At 44.3% G+C, this 18,267-nt stretch overlaps 2 protein-coding genes across 14 annotated transcripts in view; one reads left to right on the forward strand and one right to left on the reverse strand.

Moving 5' to 3' along the window:
- cbfa2t3 (CBFA2/RUNX1 partner transcriptional co-repressor 3) overlaps positions 1-18,267 on the reverse strand; it is a 211,687-nt gene that overhangs the window by 159,245 nt on the left and 34,175 nt on the right. For 5 of the 13 annotated variants that reach the window (XM_063067302.1, XM_063067311.1, XM_063067301.1 and 2 more), the window contains exon 1: positions 3,338-3,641. The exons of 2 other annotated variants lie outside the window; for them this stretch is intronic. In XM_063067302.1, the coding sequence (XP_062923372.1) occupies positions 3,338-3,401 (64 nt within the window). In that variant the 5' untranslated portion in view covers positions 3,402-3,641. Of the gene's footprint in view, positions 1-3,337; positions 3,643-10,973; positions 11,171-18,267 lie in introns of those variants that run through there. 6 more of the 13 variants (XM_063067310.1, XM_063067306.1, XM_063067307.1 and 3 more) reach the window with 3 other exon arrangements.
- The window catches only part of LOC134356403 (myosin heavy chain, striated muscle-like), a 37,368-nt gene continuing 34,397 nt past the window's right edge, over positions 15,297-18,267 (forward strand). Inside the window, exon 1 of the mRNA XM_063067335.1 lies at positions 15,297-15,972. Coding sequence (XP_062923405.1) covers positions 15,524-15,972 — 449 coding nt within the window. The 5' untranslated portion in view covers positions 15,297-15,523. The remainder of the gene's footprint in view (positions 15,973-18,267) is intronic.

Genomic DNA, 18,267 nt, shown 5'->3' on the forward strand with positions numbered 1-18,267 from the left:
ACATTTCATTATTAAATATGTAATGCTGTGCACTTGAAGAATGACAGGATCAGACTAACGGAGGATGTAACTAGTAGAACAGATGATGGAGAGCCAGAAGATTTATTTTTTGTTACTTTTGGGATACAATGCAGGACTGACCCTCCTGGCCCTTTGAGCTGCGTCACCCAGCAACCCCCAATTTAACCCTAACCTAATCACGGGAAATTTACAATGACCAGTTCATCTACTAAACAGCATGTCTTTGGACTGTGGGAGAAGATTGGAGCACCCGGAGAAAATCCACGTATTCCACAGGGAGGACATGCAAAGTCCTTACTGAGGAAGCGGGGATTGAATTCTGAACTCCGTCCTGAGCTGTAAACATCATGCAAACCACTATGTTACTGTAATGGATTTACAGAACGATTTCCATATTATCCCCCATAAAAGATTAGCATTCAAATTAGAAACATGTGAGTTTGGGGGTAAGGTGCTAAAGTAGACAGAGAACCAGTTAGACATCAGGAACCCATCAGGAATAAATAATCAATGCAAGAGATACTGCAGATTATGGAAATCCAGAGCAATACCTCACCTGCAAATCTGTGGGGGATGTCTACTGTATCGGTGCTGCCAATGCAGTCTCCTCTATGTTAGTGAGACCCGACATAGACTGGGGGCCACTTTGTCAAGTACCTCAGCTCTATCCGCAAAAAGCAAAATTTTTCAATTGCCAACCAATTTAAATTCCTATTCCCTTTCCCATTCTGACACGTCAGTCCATGGCCTCGTCTTCTGCCATGATGAAGCCTCCAACCTAATAGCATGAATATGGATTTCTCCAACCTCTGGTAATCTTTTCCCCTTCCCTCTTCAATTCCCCACTCTGGCCTCTTACCACGTCCCCTCACCTGCCTATCTCCACCTCCCTCTCTTTCTCCCATGGTCCACTCTCCTCTCCTATCAGATTCCTTTCTTCTCTAGCCCTTTACCTTTCCCAACTACTTGGCTGCATCTATCACCTTCTAGCTTGTCGTCTTTCCATTCTCCCCACCTTCCTATTCTGGCTTTCCAGTTCCAGTGAGGGACTCGGCCCAAACGTCAACTGCTTATTCTCCTCCTTAGATGCTGCCTGTCCTGCTGAGTCCTTCCAGCATTTTGTGTGAGTAGGAATAAATGGGTCCTTTACAGGTGGCAGTGACCTATGGAAACACAAGACTGCAGGCACTGGAAATCTGGAGCAACATACAAAATGCTTGAGGAATCTTTGGAGGGTTTCTGATCAAAACCTTACATCAGGAGCAAGAGAGGGAGGCAAGGTGACAAACGGGATGTCCAAGACGGCGACCAGTGGAATACCAGTGAGACCTGTGCTTGGGCCACAACTATTCACCATTAGATGTGATTGATTTGGATGAGGGAATTAAATAAATCTACAAGTTTGCAGGCAGAACAAAGCTGTGAAGGAGGCTGAGCCTTGGAGAGGATGCAGAAAGGCCAGTGTGATTTGGACAGGACAAAGTAATGGGCAAATACCTGGCGGGTGTAGTGGATGAATGACAGCCTATCAACTCTGGTGGCAATAACAGGAAGGCAGCCTATTATCTGAAAGATGTTTATTGGGAAATTGGGAGCTACACCACTGAATGCAGGTGATACAAAGGTGAAGATCGAACTACAAGAGGAAGTTGATGGGTCAGTAATATAGTGTGGAAGCAAGCACTCATCCACACTGACCAACACCCTCTTCAAAGTTAGTCCCATGCGAAAAGGGTAACCAAAACTGTACATGATACTCCATCATCCTGTACCACTACAATGCTACATCCAAATTCCCATAACTCAGTACCCTAACTAGTGAAGGCTAGTGTGCCAGACACCTTCTTCACTACCATACCTACCTGTATTGCCACTCTTCACTACCATACCTACCTGTATTGCCACTCTTCACTACCATACCTACCTGTATTGCCACTCTTCACTACCATATCTACCTGTATTGCCACTCTTCACTACCATATCTACCTGTATCGCCACTCTTCACTACCATATCTACCTGTATCGCCACTCTTCACTACCATATCTACCTGTATCGCCACTCTTCACTACCATATCTACCTGTATCGCCACTCTTCACTACCATACCTACCTGTATTGCCACTCATCACTACCATATCTACCTGTACTGCCACTCTTCACTACCATATCTACCTGTACTGCCACTCTTCACTACCATATCTACCTGTATTGCCACTTTCAGGGAGCCATGGACTTGTACTCCTAGATCCCTTTTCTACCACAATGCACAGAGCCCTACCATTCACTGTGTCCTACCTTGTTTAACTTCTTAAAAGGCAACACCTCACAGTTAGACACGAGATCCTGCAGATGCAGGAAATCTTAAGCAATACACACAAAATGCTAGAGGATCTCAGCAGGTGAGGCAGTATCAATAAACAGTTGATATTGAGATCCTTCACCAGGATCATAACTGGTTGGGAGAACAGTAGGGGAAGGGCTCCATCAACCAGAGAGGGGTAGGGCAGGCAAGGACATATTTCCTGATAAAGGAGAACAGCACGGATGTCCTGGAGTGCAGGACTTCCTCTCGAGAACAGGTGTGACAGAGACAGAGAAACGGAGAGAAAGGAATGCCATCTTTACAAGAGACAGAGTGCGATGGGGTGTAGTCTAGGTAGCTGTGTGAAAGTCGGTGGGTTTGTAGAAGATGTCAGTCGATGGTCTGTTTCCAGGATTAAGAAAGGAGAGAGCGGTGTTTGAAATGTGAAGGATAGACATTAGTAACAAAGTTGACAGCTTCCCCACGGACACAGGAGGCAGTACAAACACAGTTGTCAACGTAGCGGTGAAAGAGCTGGGTAGTGGTACGAGAAAAGTTTGGAACAAAGACTGCTCCACATAGCCAATGAAAAGGCAGGCATAATTAGAAACCATGAGAGTAGCTATGGCTATACTGTATCTTTAATTTGTAGAAAGTGGGAGGAATCAAAAGAAAAGTTGTTAAGGGTAACCATTACTGTATGGAATGAGCATATTGGTTAGAATGTTCCCATTTCTCAAAGCCCTCTTGTTCTGGGAGCACATACGTTGTAGTCAAATGTGACTAGGTCCCCAACTGAAGTTTTAAATAGATCACGGGATAGGAATGAGGATAAATGCAAACTGACGTCTATTCTTGTTATCCTCTCCCTCCCTCTGCTACTCACTGCTGTTTGAACAACTGACAGCTAATACCCAGGGAATGTATAATCAATATCTCCTTCACTCAGAGCTTCAGTGATGTCCATTACTCTACAACACAGGAAGCAACACAATATACGAACTCTCGACTCACCAAGAAGTGCGTTGTTGCAGAGTTCTTTGGTTGGATTATTCCTGGCTCCTTCATGCACCAACATACGATTCACATGGCTTGCCGATTTGTGCTGTACCACCAGAAATCTTTACAGCTAAAAAAAATGAATCTACTACTTGACTTGAAGCAAATTTCATTCCTTACAGTGAACTAGCTGTGTAACTCATTTTAACAGGCTAACCCTTAGCAAGTTGTGTCTGAAAGTAGCTGAGTTCTGACCATGTCTGTAACTGAGGGGGATGGTGAGTGTACTGTGGGTGGAGGTGCACTTTCTGCCACAGGGGAAATGGCAGGCCTGCACTGAATGATAAAACTCTGAGACACAGTAGCAGTTTCCCAGTCAGGAACCAGCTGTGACCAAACCCATCATCTCTTCCCCTCCTGCAATTCCGGCTTCAGTTTCCCACAACTTCCCTCTCAATGGAAACGTAGTCTGGGGTTCCAGCACTCCAGCCTCCTACTACCAAAAAGCCAGTCTATTAAATAAGGTAGAAACAGAGATTCAAAACCATTAAACATTGGTTTGATTTGTGTCAAATCTCTTGTGAGGAGGAATAAGAAACGTAGATTTCAATCACAGGATAGGAAAGGGCAGGCACCTTTTCCTGTTAGTGCTTACAAAAGGAAGACGCACATAGACTATCTCCTTGCAGAAGATCAATCTGTTGCCCAGTTTGGTTCCAAGGTGACCCATGGTGCTAATTTCAGGGCCTGCTTGCTACTAAGTAATACAGGATCTTCCATTGCCCATATCCTATCACCCTCCTCATGAAACTGTCACCCTCACCCCTAATTCCACCAACCCCTCACTCATAATTGCCCAACATTTCTTTTACAATTCTTACCTTTACTTACAACTCCTACAATGGCCTAACTGCCCACTATCTTTGGAACTGCTAAACTCCCCCAGGATGTGTGCTCCTCTTAAGTCTCGTATTTTACACATAACCAGTCTTCTTCACCCACGACACCTGTACCGTTGGCCAGCCTGTAGCTGTCAAGGCATAAATACTGGCACTGTTTCCCTAAATGACTTCCTTCTCTCCTCCTTTAGAGATGTTGATTGAATTACCCTTGACCAAGTTTTGGCCAGTAATCCTAATATCTCATCTCTGGTCATGGGTCGGGTCTTCAGCAACGCATTCATCTGCCACATCATCCCATTCTTACTCACTGTAGCCTGGCACAGGCAGCAATCCAGAGATTACTACCCTTGAGGTCCTGCTTTCAGCTTCCTTCCTAACTTCCTATTTTCACTCTTCAGGCCCTTGTCCCTTTCCTTGGATAGACTGTTGGTACCAATGCAAAGCATGACTTCTCCTACCATGCTCACTTTCCCCATCAAATCCCTCAATCTCACTAAAATGGAATATTCATCAGGAAAATGGAGTGGAGGCCAACAATGACATCATCCATGGTGTCGCTGAAATGCCAGGTAGGCTTCTGCAGCCATGCCCTCAAGTCCATAAGACATAGGTGCAGAATTAGGCCATTCAGCCCATCGTGCCTGCTCCGCCATTTTATTACAGTTGATCCCAGATCCCATTCAAAACCATGTACCTGCCCTCTTCACAATACACCTTGTTGCCCCAACCAATCAGGAATCTATCAACTTCCACTTTGAATATGCCCACGGACTTGGACTCCACTGCAGTCTGTGGCAGAATATTTCACAGATTCACCACTCTTTGGCTAAAAAATTCCTGCTCTGAAAGGTCGCCCCTCAATTTTGAGGCTGTGCTCTCTAGTTCTGGTTACCCCCACCACAGGAGACATCCTCTCCGTATAATACCTTATCTTCTGTTTTCAACATTCAGTAGGTTTCAATGAGAGCCCCATGCATTCTTCTAAATTCCAGTGAGTACAGGCCCAAAGCTGTCAAACGCTCCTCATATGTTAACCCTTTCATTCCTGGAATCATCCTCGTGAACCTCCTCTGGACTCTCTCCAATGACAACACATCCTTTCTGAAATAAGGGACCCAAAACTGTTGACAATACTCCAAGTGTGGCCTAACCAGTGTTTTATAAATTTCCAGTATTATCTCCTTGTTTTTATATTCTATTCCCGTTGAAATGAAAGCCAACATTGCATCTGCCTCTTTACCACAGACTCAGCCTGTAAATTAACCTTCTGGGAGTCTTGCACGAGGACTCCTAAGTCCCTTTGCACCTCTGATGTTTGAATTTTCTCCACACTTAGATAATAGTCAGTTTCTTTTACCAAAATGCATTATTCAAAGGTTCAAAGGTACAATTTAATGTCAGAGAAATGTATACAATATACATCCTGAAATACTTTTTCTTCGCAAACATCCACGAAAACAGAGGAGTGCCCCAAAGAATGAATGACAGTTAAATGTTAGAACCCCAAACTTCCCCCCCCCGCAGCTCCCCCCACTGGCAAAAAAAAACATTGGCATCGCCACTGAGCACTCAAGTGTGAGCAAAGCAATAGCAAAGACACAGACTTGCAGTTACCCCAAAGACTTTACGTTTCACCCGGCATTCGACATACCGCAGATTCTCTCACTAATAAGGGAGAAAGGGATGTCTCCATTTTCCCAGTGAGCGGAGAGACATAACAAACAACTCGCTGGTTTACGATGTTAAAAGCCCGTTACGTTGCTTTTTTCGAGTTCTGTGTCTGAAGATCGCAAAGATCCCGGGTCTCCAGGCACACAGCTGATATTCCGACTCCCCCGATGACACACGGATCTCCTGTCATGACACCGACCCTCAATCTGCCCGTCTCCAGAGTCCCGAGATCCTAGGCTTCCAAATTCGAGCCGGACTCTTAGGCCGAACCTTTGGCGTGCCAAACAACGGCCAGTTATGGAACCCCAACAGATGGGCCAAATGGCCTAATTTGCTCCTATGTCTTATCATCTTATGGTCTTATCATGGTTGGCACAGATATCATGGGCCATAGGGCCTGCTCCTGTCCGTGTCTTTTCACTCTACAATTGTCATCAAATTTCATGTCACACAAGTCAGTGATATTTCTGATTCTCTCTACTATCCAGCCTTTCCTTTTAAACAAGCCTTGCAGTCACAGTAACATCCTTGTCAATCTTTTCTTCCCACTTTCCATTTTAATGAGGGCTTCTTCACCATCCTATTTACCTTGAATAGACTGCCCAAGGTTAAATTCTTCCCCGATGTGCATCAGAGCGCACAACCCCTCACTGGCATTGGCACAGACTGAGAGACGTCAGTAAGACTAAACCAGTCGTGGACTTCAGAAACACACGCCAATCCTCATGGAGGGATCAGAAGTGGAGAATTTAAAGTTCCTGGGCATCAAGATCTCTGAAGATCTAACCTGGACCCAACATACTGTATCAATGTAGCTATAAAGAATGCAAGACAGCGGCTATTTTTAATCAGGAATTTGATGAGATTTGATTTGGCATCTAAAACACTCGAAAGCTTCTACAGATGTACCATGGGGAGCATTATGACAGGCTGCTTCACTGATTGGTATGGTGGAGCAGTGGGGGGGGGGAACCAATGCACAGGATCGAAAGAAAATCTACAGAAAGTTGTAAAATTAGTCAGCACTATCTTGGGTACTAGACTTCGTAGTATGCAAGACATCCTCAAGGAACAGTGCCTCAGAAAGGCAGGGTCCATCATTAAGGACCCCCATCACCCAGGACATGCCCTCTTCTCATTGTTACTATCAGGAAGGAGGTACAGAAGCCTGAAGGCACACACTCAGCGATTCAGGAACAGCTTCTTCCCCTCTGCCATCCGATTACTAAATGGACATTGAACCCATGAACACTACACTTTTTAAAATTTCTGTTTTTGCTCTACTATTCTTAAATATTTAATGTACAGTGCCTCTAAAAAGTATTCACGTCCCCCCCTTAGAAGTTTTCATGTTTTATTGTTTCATAAAATTGAAACACAGTGAATTTAATTTGGCTTTCTTGACACTGATCAACAGAAAAAGACTTTTGTGTCAAAGTGTATACAAAATTTCTACAATTTGGTCTAAATCTGTTATAATTATTCAACACAAAATGATTGATTGCATAATTACTCACTTCCTTCAAGTTAGTATTTAGTAGGTGCACCTTTGGCAGCAAATACAGCCTTGATCCTGTGCAGATAGGTCATTAACAAGAGACAATCCGCAGATGCCGGAAATTCAAGTAACACACACAAAATGCTGGAGGAACTCAGCAGGCCACCAATATCTATGGAAAAAGTACAGTCGACGTTTTGGGCTGGGACCCTTTATCAGGACTGGTCAAAAAAGATGAGGAGTAGATTTAAAAGGTGAGGGTAGGAGAGAGAGAGAAGCAGCAGGTGACAGATGAAACAGTGAGGGGAAGGAATGGAGTAAAGAGCTGGGAAGGTGATTGATGAAAGAGATACAGGGCTAGAGAAAGGGGAGTCTGATAGGAGAGGACAGAAGGCCATGGAAGAAAGAAAAGGGAGGAGGAGCACCAGAGGGAGGTGACCAGCGGGCAAGGAGTTAAGGTGAGAGAGAAAAGGGATGGGGAATGGTGAAAGGTGGGGGCAGGGGTCATTACTGGAAGTTTGAGAAATCAGTGTTCATGCCATCAGGTCTGAGGCTACACAAGGTGTTGTTCCTACAATCTAAGTGTGGCCTCATCACAACAGTGGAGGAGGCCATGGATGGACATATCGGAATGGGAATAGGAAGTGGAATTAAAATGGGTGGTCACTGGGTGATCCCGCTCCTTCTGGAGGATGGAGTGTAGATGCTCAGCGAAATGGTCTCAATCTATGTCAGGTCTCACCAATATACAGGAGGCCACACTGGGAGCACCAGACATAGTATGTGACCCCAACAGGTGAAGTATCGCCTACCTGGAAGGATTGTTTGGGGCCCCGACTTGTGGTGAAGGAGGTGTAGGGGCAGGTGTAGCATTTGTTCCGCTTGAAAGAATAAGTGCCAGGACGGAGATCAGTGGAGAAGGATGAATGGACAAGGGAGTTGCATCGGGAGCAATCCCTGCAGAAAGTTTGGGGGAGGGTGTGCTTGGTGGTGGAATCCATTGGAGATGGCGAAAGTTTCGGAGAATTATGTGCTAGACATGGAGGCTGGTGAGATGGTAGGTGAGCACGAGGGGAACCCTATCCCTGGTATGGGGGCGGGAGGATGGGGTAAGAGCAGATGTGCGTGAAATGGAAGAGAAGCAGTTGAGAGCAGTGTTGATGGTGGAGGGAGGAAAGCCCGTTTTTTGAAAAAGGAGGATATCTCCTTCGTTCTAGAATGAAAAGCCTTATCCTGGGAGCAGATGTGCTGGAGTCGGAGAAATTAAGTGAAGGTGATGGCGTTTTTACAAGTAACAGCATTGGAAGAGGTATAGTCCAGGTAGCTATGAAAGTCTGTGGGTTTATAATAGATATCAGTAGATAAGCTGTCTCCAGAGATAGAGACAGTAAGATCGAGAAAGGGGAGAGAGGTGCTGGAAATGGACCAGATAACTTGAGAGCAGGGCGGAAGTTGGAGGCAAAGTGGATGAAGTCAACAAGTTTAGACCGGGTGCAGGAAGCAGCCCCAGTGGAGTCACCAGTGTAGCACAGGTAAAGTGTGAGATGGTCACCAGTGCAGGCTTGGAACATAGACTGTTCCACGTCACTAACAAACAGGTAAGCATAGCTGGGACCCATGTGAGTGCCCATGGTTACATCTTTTGTTTGAAAGTAGTATGAAAAGCCAAAGGAAAAATTATTAAGAGTGAGGACAAGTTCCACTTGATGGAGGAGAGTGGTGGTGGAGGGGAACCGGTTGGGTCTGGCGTCCAGAAAGAAACTGAGAGCTTGAGGCCCTCCTGGTGGAGGATGGATCTGGAGCTGGAAATAAGATGGGGGCCAGGGGACCTGAAATCATTGAAAAGATCCAGCATGTGTGAAGTGTCACGGATGTAAGTCGGAAGGGACTGAACTGGTGAGATAAGACAGGGCCGAGATCTCTATCAGCTTTGCACATATGGACACTGCAATTTTCCCCATTCTTCTTTACAAAACTATTCAAGCTCTATAGGATTGCATGGGGATCGTGAGTGAACAGCCCTTTTCAAGTCCAGCCACAAATTCTCAATTGGATTGAGTTCTGGACTTTGACTTGACCACTCCAGGACATTAACTTTGTTGTATTTAAGCCACTCCTGTGCGGCTTTAGCTTTATGCTTGGGGTTGTGGTCTTGCTGGAAAACAGATCTCCCAAGTCACAGTTCTCTTGCAGACTGCATCAGGATTTCCTCCAGGATTTCACTGTATTTTCACGCAAACAACAGGAATTCTGCAGATGCTGGAAATTCAAGCAACATACATCAAAGTTGCTGGTGAACGCAGCAGGCCAGGCAGCATCTGTAGGAAGAGGTGCAGTCGACGTTTCAGGCCGAGACCCTTCATCAGGACTAACTGAAGGAAGTTAGTCCTGACGAAGGGTCTCAGCCTGAAACGTCGACTGCACCTCTTCCTACAGATGCTGCCTGGCCTGCTGTGTTCACCAGCAACTTTGATGTATTTCACTGTATTTTGCTAGATTTGCTTCACCCTCTACCTTCACAAGCCTTCCAGGGCCTGCTGCAGTGAAGCATCCCCACAGCATGATGCAGCCATCACCATACTTCATGGTAGGGATGGTGTGTTTTTGACGATGTACAATGTCTGATGGCCAAAAAGCTCAATTTTGGTTTCATCAGACCATAGAACCTTCTTCCAGCTGACTTCAATGTCTCCCACTTGCCTTCTGGCAAACTCTAGCTGAGATTTCATGTGACTTTGTTTTCAACAGTGGCTTTCTCTTTGCCACTCTCCCATAAAACTGCAACTGGTGAAGTAGCCAGGCAACAGTTGTTGTATGCACAGTCTTTCCCATCTCAGTGACTAAACAGTAACTCCTCCAGAGTTGTCCTATGACTCTTGGTGGCCTCCCTCACTAGTCCCCTTCTTGCACGGTCACTCAGTTTTTGAGGACAGCCTGCTCTAGGCAGATTTACTGCTCTGCCATATTCTTTCCATTTCTTGATGATTGACTTAACTGTACTCCAAGGCATATTAGTGACTTGGAAATTTTCTTGTATCTATCTCCTGACTTGTGCTTTTCAATAACCTTTTCGCAGAGTTGCTTAGAGTGTTCTTTTGTCTTCATGGTGTAGTTTTTGCCAGGATACTGACTCACCAGCAGTTGGATCTTCCAGACACAGGTATATTTTTACTACAATCGATTGAAACACCTTGACCACACACAGGTGATCTCCATTTCACTAACTATGTGGCTTCTAAAACCAATTGGCTGCACCAGTGATGATTTGTTGTGTCATATAAAAGGGAGTGACTACTTGTGTCATCAATTATTTTGTGTTTTATATTTGTAATTAATTTAGATCACTTTGTAGAGATCTGTTTTCACTTTGACACAAAAGTCTTTTCTGTTGATCCGAATTGAATCCATTGTGATTGAATGTTGTGAAACAATAAAACATGAAAACTTCCAAGGAGGGGTGAATACTTTTGAAAGGCTCTGTATACACACACATACGTATAAATATATATATGTCGACCTTCACTAATCTGACTTTTTTATATATATACACATACATGTCGACCTTCACTAATCCGACTACCTGTAATCCGGTCCTTCGATAATCCGGCACTGATTTTGCTTAATGTGATCCTTCTGTAATGCAGCATTTTCACTAATCCGGCACTGCTGGTGATATTAAATCTGATTCTGATTATTGATTTCCGGAGAAATAAATCAGAGGTCCATGAGCCAGTCCTCATCAGAGGTTCAGAGTTCGAGAAGGTCATCAACTTTAGACTCCTCAGTGATGTTATTCTGGAGGTCCTGTCCTGGGTCCAGCACACAAGTGCAATAATGAAGAAAGCCCGGCAGTGCCTCCACTCCCTTAGGAGTTTGCTGAGATTCGGCATGACACCCAGCACTCTGACAAACTACTATAGTTTTGTAGTGGAGAGTACATTGATTGGCTGGTATGGAAATACCAAGCCCTTAAACAGAAAAGCCTATAGAAAGTAGTGGATACAGCCCAGTCCATCACAGATAAAGCCTGCCCACCTTTGAGCAGATCTACATGAAATGCTGTCGCAGGAAAGCAGTGCCCATCATTGAGAATCCCCACCATCCAGGTCACACTCTCCTCTCACTGCTGCCTTCAGGAAGATAAAGGAACCTCAGGAACACTTGCTATCCCATCAACCATCAGGTTCTTGAACCAAAGATAGATATGTCCTACAGAGGAAGAGGTTCTCAAATGGCAGGGACAGACAACCATGGCTGATAAGGGAAGTTAAGGACTGCATAAAAGCCAAGGAAAAGGCATATACGGTAGCAAAAGTGAGTGGGAAGTTGGGTGACTGGGAAGCTTTTAATATCCAACAAAAGGCAACTAAAACAGCAATAAAAGAGGGAAAAGATGACATAGTCCTGGAGGATTGGAAAATTGCAAATGTCACTCCACTCTAAGAGGGGAGGAAGGCAAAAGAAAGGAAATAATAGGCCAGTTAGCCTGAACTCAGTCGTTAGGAAAGCCTATTATTGAGGATAAGGTTTCAAGGTACTTGGAGACTAATGTTAAAATCAGTCAAAGTCAGCATGGTTTCTGTCAAGGGAGATCATGCCTGACAAATCTGTTAGAGTTCTTCGAGGAAGTAACAAGCAGGGTGGACAAAGGAGAGGCGGTGGATGTCATTTACTTGGATTTTCAGAAGGCATTCGATAAGGTGCCACACATGAGGCTGCTTAACAAGATAAAATCTTATAGAAACATAGAAACATAGAAAATAGGTGCAGGAGTAGGCCATTCGGCCCTTCGAGCCTGCACCGCCATTTATTATGATCATGGCTGATCATCCAACTCAGAACCCTGCACCAGCCTTCCCTCCATACCCCCTGATCCCCGTAGCCACAAGGGCCATATCTAACTCCCTCTTAAATATAGCCAATGAACTGGCCTCAACTGTTTCCTGTGGCAGAGAATTCCACAGATTCACCACTCTCTGTGTGAAGAAGTTTTTCCTAATCTCCCTCCTAAAAGGCTTCCCCTTTATCCTCAAACTGTGACCCCTCGTTCTGGACTTCCCCAACATCAGGAACAATCTTCCTGCATCTAGCCTGTCCAATCCCTTTAGGATTTTGTACGTTTCAATCAGATCCCCCCTCAATCTTCTAAATTCCAACGAGTACAAGCCCAGTTCATCCAGTCTTTCTTCATATGAAAGTCCTGCCATCCCAGGAATCAATCTGGTGAACCTTCTTTGTACTCCCTCTATGGCAAAGATGTCTTTCCTCAGATTAGGGGACCAAAACTGCACACAATACTCCAGGTGTGGTCTCACCAAGGCCTTGTACAACTGCAGTAGTACCTCCCTGCTCCTGTACTCGAATCCTCTCGCTATAAATGCCAGCATACCATTCACCTTTTTCACCGCCTGCTGTACCTGCATGCCCACTTTCAATGACTGGTGAATAATGACACCCAGGTCTCGTTGCACCTCCCCTTTCCCGAATCGGCCACCATTCAGATAATAATCTGTTTTCCAGTTTTTGCCACCAAAGTGGATAACTTCACATTTATCCACATTAAATTGCATCTGCCATGAATTTGCCCACTCACCCAACCTATCCAAGTCACTCTGCATCCTCTTAGCATCCCCCTCACAGCTAACACTGCCACCCAGCTTCGTGTCATCCGCAAACTTGGAGATGCTGCATTTAATTCTGTCGTCTAAGTCATTAATATATATTGTAAACAACTGGGGTCCCAGCACTGAGCCTTGCGGTACCCCACTATTCACTGCCTGCCATTCTGAAAAGGTCCCGTTTATTCCCACTCTTTGCTTCCTGTCTGCTAACCAATTCTCTATCCACATCAATACCTTACCCTCAATACCGTGTGCTTTAAGTTTGCACACTAATCTCCTGTGTGGGACCTTGTCAAAAGCCTTTTGAAAATCCAAATATACCACATCCACTGGTTCTCCCCTATCCACTCTACTAGTTACATCCTCAAAAAATTCTATGAGATTCGTCAGACATGATTTTCCTTTCACAAATCCATGCTGACTTTGTCCGATCATTTCACCGCTTTCCAAATGTGCTGTTATCACATCTTTGATAACTGACTCCAGCAGTTTCCCCACCACCGACGTTAGGCTAACCGGTCTATAATTCCCCGGTTTCTCTCTCCCTCCTTTTTTAAAAAGTGGGGTTACATTAGCCACCCTCCAATCCTCAGGAACTAGTCCAGAATCTAACGAGTTTTGAAAAATTATCACTAATGCATCCACTATTTCTTGGGCTACTTCCTTAAGCACTCTGGGATGCAGACCATCTGGCCCTGGGGATTTATCTGCCTTTAATCCCTTCAATTTACCTAACACCACTTCCCTACTATCATGTATTTCGCTCAGTTCCTCCATCTCACTGGACCCTCTGTCCCCTACTATTTCTGGAAGATTATTTATGTCCTCCTTAGTGAAGGCAGAACCAAAGTAATTATTCAATTGGTCTGCCATGTCCTTGCTCCCCATAGTCAATTCACCTGTTTCTGTCTGTAGGGGACCTACATTTGTCTTTACCAGTCTTTTCCTTTTTACATATCTATAAAAGCTTTTACAGTCAGTTTTTATGTTCCCTGCCAGTTTTCTCTCGTAATCTTTTTTCCCCTTCCTAATTAAGCCCTTTGTTCTCCTCTGCTGAACTCTGAATTTCTCCCAGTCCTCAAGTGAGCCACTTTTTCTGGCTAATTTGTATGCTACCTCTTTGGAATTGATACTATCCCTAATTTCTCTTGTCAGCCACGGGTGCACTACCTTCCTTGATTTATTCTTTTGCCAAACTGGGATGAACAATTGTTGTAGTTCATCCATGCAATCTTTAAATGCTTGCCATCTTATGTAATTACAGGAAAGATACTGGCATGCATAGAGGAATGGCTGACAGGCAGGAGGCAGTGAGTGAGAATAAAAGGGGTCTTTTCTGATTGGCTGCTGTTGACTAGTATTTTCCCTCAGGGGTCAGTATTGAGTCCGCTACTTTTCACTTCGTTTGTCAATAATTTAGATAATGCAATTCATGGCTTTATGGCAAAGTTTGCTGATGATACGAAGATAGGTGGGGGGGGGGTGTAGGTAGTGCTGAGGTAGCAATGTGATTGCAACAGGGCTTAGACGAATTGGAAGAATGGGCAAAAAAGTGGCAGATGGAATACAGAGTTGGGAAATGTATGATAATGTACTTTGGTAAAAGAAGCAATAGTGTGGACTATTATCTAAATGGGGAGAAGGTTCAAACTTCAGAGGTGCAGAGGGACTTAGGAGTCCTCGTGCGAGACTCCCAGAAGATTAATTCACAGGTTGAGTCTGTGGTAAAGAGGGCAAGTGCAATGTTGGCATTTATTTCAAGGGAAAGCGAATATAAAAGCAAGGAGATAATGCTGAGGCTTTATAGGACACTAGTCAGGCTGCACAGAGTATTATCAATGGTTTTGGGCCCCTTATCTCAGGAAGGTTGTGTTGTCATTGGAGAGAGTCCAGAGGAGGTTCATGAGGATGATTCTGGGAATGAAGGGGTTAACAAATGGGTGTTTGGCAATTTTGGGCCTGAACTCACTGGAATTTAGAAGAACATTGGGGATCTCATTGAAATTTACCAAATGTTGAAAGGACCTGGGATTCTTCCAGTCCGAAAAGATGCCCCAGGGCATATCTGGAGCCCTTGCAAATTTCCAGTGGGGCATGAGGAAGACGGTGGGGGATGTGGAATTGTTTGGAGTTTTGGTGTATTTGGATGATCTCCTAGTATTTGGATCTACCTCAGAATAATATGAAGCGAGGCTGTTCAGGGTTGCAGAAGCGGCTGAGAACTAAAGAGTTAAAGCTTTCTCTGGACACGTGCCAGGTCTGGCGAAGGTCACAGCTCATGAGTGACTGTCTCTACAGGATCAAGTTTGAAGTGAAGATGGAGAGACAGAATTCCCAGCAGAGACTGGAGAAAGTAATCCAGAACTAGTTGGAAGACTTGCAATTTGGGGAAGTGATCCAGAACTAGTTGGAAGTCTTGCAAGTTGGGGAAGACAAAGAAAGCTGTCTGACTAAGGCCAACAGAAAATTGAGAGCCCAGAGAGGGGTGTTTGACTACACTTCCAAGGAGATGAAGCAATGGCAGACAGATCTCGGAAGAGGGAAGCGGACGCTTGAGTGGAACCTGAAGATGACCATCGACAGTTTAAATGAAGTGGAAAAACTGAAAGTTGACCTGGAAGAAGTCATTAGGAAGAAAAAGCTGGAGATAAGTTCAGTGAACACTAAACTGGAGGCTGAACAATCTTTAACTGTTGCTTTTCAGGTCCGGGTGGAAGAAGCTGGTGGAGTAACTGCGTTCCAGATTGAGATGGCTAAGAAGCGTGAGTCAGAACTGCTGAGACTGTGGCGAGAGTTGGAGGAGTCCAAGAAGAAGCTGTCATCTCGATTACAGGAGGCTGAAGAGGTTGCAGAAGCAGTCCAGGCCAAGTGCTCCAACGTGGAGAGAACCAACCAGCAGCTACAAATCGAGGAAAAGGGGAAGAATACGGATTCAACAGATGATGAGATGGAGGTGTGGTACATGCTGCCTTTCACTAACTTCCCCTTGTTGGATGAAGACTCCTGGCCCTTCTCCCACTGAGTCAGGTGAGGTGGAGGAGGGCTAGCTATGGGCAGCCTGGGTCACTGGATCCTGAAGGAGAGACAGAGGGGCATGAGTGAGAGATTGAGAGAGGATTCAGCAAGCAGACCCGAGGTATCCCCAACAACATACATCAAAGTTGCTGGTGAACGCAGCAGGCCAGGCAGCATCTATAGGAAGAGGCGCAGTCGAGGTTTCAGGCCGAGACCCTTCGTCCTGACGAAGGGTCTCGGCCTGAAACCTCGACTGCGGGTCCTGACGAAGGGTCTCGGCCTGAAACCTCGACTGCGCCTCTTCCTATAGATGCTGCCTGGCCTGCTGCGTTCACCAGCAACTTTGATGTATGTTGCTTGAGTTTCCAGCATCTGCAGAATTCCTGTTGTTTCCGAGGTATCCCCAGTAGTGTCTGACCCTGAAGGGTTAGGTGAGGGTGTACAGAGGTCTCAGAGGATTAGGAAACTCCCAGATAAGTTGGCCCATGTAGTGCCTGGGGAATCGGGAGTGAGGTCTACTGTTTGGGGAGTGATGTCACTGTTTTGTACCTGAATTGGGTTTTTGTGTCTGCAGGAAGGGTTGGTGAGTTATTTAGACGTCATGAGGACATGACTGAATTTGGTGGGGGGAGAGTGTAAGGGTTTCTTGTTTCATGTTATTTGCTAAGGCTAATAATGAAATGGATTCTCTGTAATGTTAACTGATGAGGTAATGTTCTCTGTAGCAGCATGTTTGGGTTATAATTAGTGATAACGGGACTTGTATTCATTTGCTAACCAATTGGGATAGATGTTATTCTTTCTTTCTTTTCAAATCTTTTTATTGTATATATATATATAGGAAAAATAACATGAGTAACAACACTTACAATGCCTCAAAAAAAAAACCATCATCTTAAGGATTGAAAACAAAATTTTGTGATAACAAAAAAAAACCTACTGAGCAGAAAAGTGAGGAAAAAAAGAGAGAACCCATTAGGTGTACAACCCGGAGCCATGCATCATACAAAAAGCTTCTAAAAATAAATATCAATAAATATACTAAAAGAATTTACAATTAGATCGTGGAAAAATTATATCAATTAACTCAAATGATAATAACGAGCAAATGAGCCCCATCTTTTCTCAAAATCAAATAAAGGTTCAAAGGTTCGAATTCTAATTTTCTCCAAACTAAGACATAGCATCACTTGAGAGAACCATTGTGACAAAGTGGGACCTGATGTATCATTCCACCTCAACAAAATGGCCCTCCTAGCTATCAATGTAACAAATGCAATAACATGTTGGTCAGACACAGAAATACCATGAATATTTTGAGGAACTATTCCAAAAAGCACAGTTAATTTATTAGGTTGTAAATTAATTTTAAGTGCTTTAGAAATTGTTGAGAAAACCGACTTCCAGAACTATTCCAATATAGAACAAGACCAAAACATATGTGTCAGTGTAGCTATCTCAGTTTTACATCTATCACAATGACTATCAACATTAGGAAAGATTTTAGAAAGTCTCTCCTTTGTCAAATGATAACGATGTACAATTTTAAATTGAATCAATGAGTGGCTAGCACAAATTGAAGAAGAGTTAACCAACTTCAATATCCGCATCCAATCCTCTGTCATAAAAGTCAAATTAAGTTCCTTTTCCCAATCCTGTTTAATCTTAGACAAAGGACGCTTATCCCATTGTAATAATAAATTATAAGTTCTTCCAATAGAACCCTTAATCAAAGGATTCATACTCATAATAGTATCTAATGATGTTATTCTTTCTGTCTGTGTGAAAGCTGTTAGTTTGCACGGGCTTGGGGGAGAAGGCGCGAGGAGGATGAAGCGAGAAGACGTGGCTTGAGGAGACAGTTGCCGGACCTGCTGGGCCTGGGCTCGGGGAGGGAGCCCAGGGGTCAACGATGAGCGAGGAAGGATCAGTGAAAGGGACTCCATGAGCTCCAACATTTGTGCACTGGACATGTTTATGAGATTATTGGCGCAATTTTATTTGTTTTCCTTTTCTTTTGTTTCTCTACTAAACTTATACTTAAATATAAAATCTTAATCGTTTAACCGCACATTGTGAACTGAATGTTATTTCGGGGTACTGATATTACACAGGGGACACAGCACGCAGCATCCACCCAAACAAGAGTGCTAAAGTACACAAAAATGTACAAATGTACATCACAAAATGTACAGCTCAGAAATGAACACAGATATGTACAGCACAGAAGTGTACAGA

Source organism: Mobula hypostoma, chromosome 14 (genome assembly GCF_963921235.1).
Source record: "Mobula hypostoma chromosome 14, sMobHyp1.1, whole genome shotgun sequence".
NCBI lineage: Eukaryota > Metazoa > Chordata > Chondrichthyes > Myliobatiformes > Myliobatidae > Mobula > Mobula hypostoma.